The following is a 3531-nucleotide window of genomic DNA, read 5'->3' as shown; positions in this document are numbered from 1 at the left end:
TATATATATATATATATATATATATATATATATATATATCATTGAATTGCCTAAAAGTTCAATGATTCTAGTAATCATTAGAGAAAGAAGATTGTGCTCTTTGTACCTTGATGTTTTTTATTGAAATATTTTAATTGGAATTGTAGGATTCCTGCCCGCACAACCATACAGCATGCTTCCAATATCAGTTTCGTTGTGCAGATCAATCACAATGTATTCAAAAGTCATGGGTTTGTGATGGCTCAAGTGATTGCTCTGATGGTTCAGATGAACCACCAACATGTGGTGAATTAATTTTTCTCTTTTTTATGATACATGACACCTCATTCTAGTATCATCAATGAAGAAATATTTCTTCCTACCAAAAAAAATATTTTCTCCTTAACCTACGTATTACATGTAGCGTCTCAACCGCTATATAAGCATATTGATGTAAGATTTTTAGAATTCAAACAATGCAGTGGTGGTGAATTTCAATGCAAAAACAAAAGATGCCAGCCGCGGAAGTTCCGTTGCGACTATTACGATGACTGTGGTTTGATTTGCTTTTTCTTTCTAAACAAAATGCTTTTAATTGGTTTATAGTTCTACATGTAATCGCTTCTTTGGAGTTCCCAACTGACAGATAATGTAAGGTGAGAATTGTAGAAGCAATATAAAAATATGAAGGCATGTGATGAGATTTTAATTTGCAGGTGATAATTCTGATGAAGAAGGATGTGGACAGTATCTTTGTCCACCACAGCAGTGGAACTGCCCTGGTTCGGGTCACTGCATACATAAAACTAAATTATGTGATGGAAAAAACGATTGTTCAGATGGTGCCGATGAAAAGAATTGCTGTTAGTGTTTCCAGCAACTTCCTTTAACTATGAGAAATTGAATTTATGAGCAAAAGAGTGAAACAGCAAAAATCGTTCGCCGTGATGTAGATATCTCTAGTTTCATCATGGAATGCGAAGAGTGTTAATGTTAAATTTTTATGCTATTGCAAAGAGCGCTTGATAGTGAGAAGATAGCGAATATAAACAAAGTAAATAGCAATTAATTCATGTTTTATCCATTTTGCGCTTGAAAACTAGAATGAGAAGCTGAAATTTCAGCATCCAATCTTTGTCCATCGTTGGGATGTCAAGCCGGATGCCATTCATCACCATCTGGCGGAGTCTGTACTTGTCCCGTCGGCTACAAACTGGATGAACGATTCCACAGAACTTGTTCCGGTACAAAAAATTTTTGCAAACTATTAGGAAATCACTTCATAATCTACGAAACTCTCATTTTATATGAAATTCTGAAAAAAAAAAGTCGAAAATTTGGAAAACTGAAACTTTACAGCAGTGCTCATGGTGGGTCTGTTGGGTTTGCTTTGTCTAATTTATTTTTTTTAATTCAAATTAATTTGCTGCACTTTTCTATTCCCTACTTCATCAAGTGCATACTGAGAAGTTACCTTAATCATGGTAGTAAAATGTAAAATTTTCTATTTATCAGATATCAATGAATGTGTTGAATGGGGTTACTGCGACCAGGGTTGTCAGAATCACCGTCCTGGATTCACCTGCTCGTGTCTTGGCGAATGTTATCATCTGGAAATGATGCACGGTCCTGGCAGTGACAATCACACTCTGCGAGGATACTGTTTATCGCGAGACTCGGATACTATGCGACTGTATATCGCAAGGAGAGAGGGATTGTACAGGTATTTATTCCATCCAAGAAATATAGATTTACTGCTGGTTTCTTGCTTGTTATTGTTCCGTTAGAACTATCAGTGGTTTACGACTGTATGCCATACGAAGTTTTGGAAAGAGACTTCCATTATTGCCCATCAAAACATTCTAATTAATTTCCCTCACTTTCATAATATTTGTGCCTTTTAATAGAGGACTTCAATTGATTATAAGCCGATTTGATTTAATTTTTATCATGATCAACTAATTTATCTTAATTTAATTGTTTCATCTTAATTTTGTCTTGTGTTTTAATAAATATTTAATAGTTTATTGTTTTAATGGATAGCTTTTTGCCAGGATAAATCCATATGATCCAAGTGAAGAGACAAAAAAACTGGTTTCCGGTGAATTCATTTATGGCATCGGATTCGATTTTGGAGACAAGAAGATGTTCTGGACCGATCGATTGTCACATTCAGCATTCAGTGCCGATATTGATGATAGTGGAGATATAAGAAATATTAAGTTTGTTTTACCGCCTTTTAAATTACAAAAGATATTATTCGTGAGCATGCAAGAAGTGGATTTAATTTCAGGAAACTTGACTTGAAAAATTTAATTTTTCCGCGAAATTTGGCCGTTGATTGGATTACGAATCATTTATATATAATCGAGTCTGGATCAAGGCGAATTGATATTTCAGCCTTTAATGGCGAGAGAAGAACTGTTCTGATTGCTGACGGCTTGATGCTACCGTTAGATATCGCCCTTGATCCAATTAGAGGGTACTTTTTCATGTCTCACTTTCTTGCAGATAACCTCAACAATCTTAGTAATTTGAATGTTGCTTGTTGGAAATTTCCGTGGAAATCGGATTTATCCTTTTTTAAACAAAGTGATACTTTTTTGTAAGAATTTTGTTATTTGTTCAAAGTTACGCCAGCTTGATCATTTTTGTTATTCACTTTGCAGTGAAATGTTTTTTCAAACCAGTTCAAGTTGGAAAGCGCAGCAATGGATGGAACTCGACGGCGCATTCTAGTTGACACCCACACACACCAAGTGAGTGGTGTTGTAGGTCAGTTTTATTGCTATTTTAATTTAATTCAAAAGCTTAGTTTTGCAAGCGTAGAACTGGATTCTTTGTTCTTTGTTGAAGAAAATGATGCTTTTTCCTCATAGTCTGATCCAAAACAGTAATATCATATAATACTGATAATATTATGCGATATTATGTGGTTATGAAGTTTAGTTGATATTGCCGCCAAACGAGTTTACTGGGTTGATCCTAAAGTTGATCGGGTGGAATCCATCGATTACAATGGAAACGATCGGCGAATAGTTATCCAGGGGATGAACAATGTTAGCTTTCATCCTTCTTGGCTAATACTTCTTGATATATACAGCAGTTGTACATATATGTAAGATAGTGCGAATAATATGTATTAGCAGCTGTACATATATATTATATGCATGTACATATAGCTGTACATACATATTGCATATATATGTAGAGCTGCTAATATATATTTCGATCCACTTTAATCATTAAAATCATCTCTAAACCGGTCACAGTTCAATTCATGACGACTGGCCACTCGCTACACTGTTTTTATAGTAGTATTTTTATCTCACACTGAACAATACCATATTTTACGCATATGATAGTATCTAACGCCTCCAATCTAAAGTTTTCGTAACTAAGACAATCTAGTCTTACTAAGCCTATACACTGCAGTGTTTTGTCAATTTACTCGTTCTCCTTGGGAATATATCCCGTAAAGTTTCAGCTCTATCCAATCATCGCTTTTTCTTGATATGGATAAGGTGCTAAGTCTGGAATTCTTGAATCTTC

At 34.8% G+C, this 3531-nt stretch overlaps 1 protein-coding gene across 1 annotated transcript in view; it reads left to right on the top strand.

Annotated features, from left to right (window-relative positions):
* The window catches only part of LOAG_17329 (CBR-LRP-1 protein), a gene marked incomplete at its 5' end in the record, with an annotated part of 33261 nt that overhangs the window by 2120 nt on the left and 27610 nt on the right, over positions 1-3531 (top strand). Inside the window, 8 exons of the mRNA XM_020449987.1 lie at positions 147-285; positions 446-535; positions 696-842; positions 1104-1223; positions 1495-1702; positions 2034-2201; positions 2273-2461; positions 2924-3038. Of these exons, the coding sequence (XP_020306402.1) occupies positions 147-285; positions 446-535; positions 696-842; positions 1104-1223; positions 1495-1702; positions 2034-2201; positions 2273-2461; positions 2924-3038 (1176 nt within the window). The remainder of the gene's footprint in view (positions 1-146; positions 286-445; positions 536-695; positions 843-1103; positions 1224-1494; positions 1703-2033; positions 2202-2272; positions 2462-2923; positions 3039-3531) is intronic.

Source organism: Loa loa (assembly GCF_000183805.2).
Source record: "Loa loa unplaced genomic scaffold supercont3.62, whole genome shotgun sequence".
NCBI lineage: Eukaryota > Metazoa > Nematoda > Chromadorea > Rhabditida > Onchocercidae > Loa > Loa loa.
This window is presented reverse-complemented; position numbering and strand designations above follow the sequence as displayed.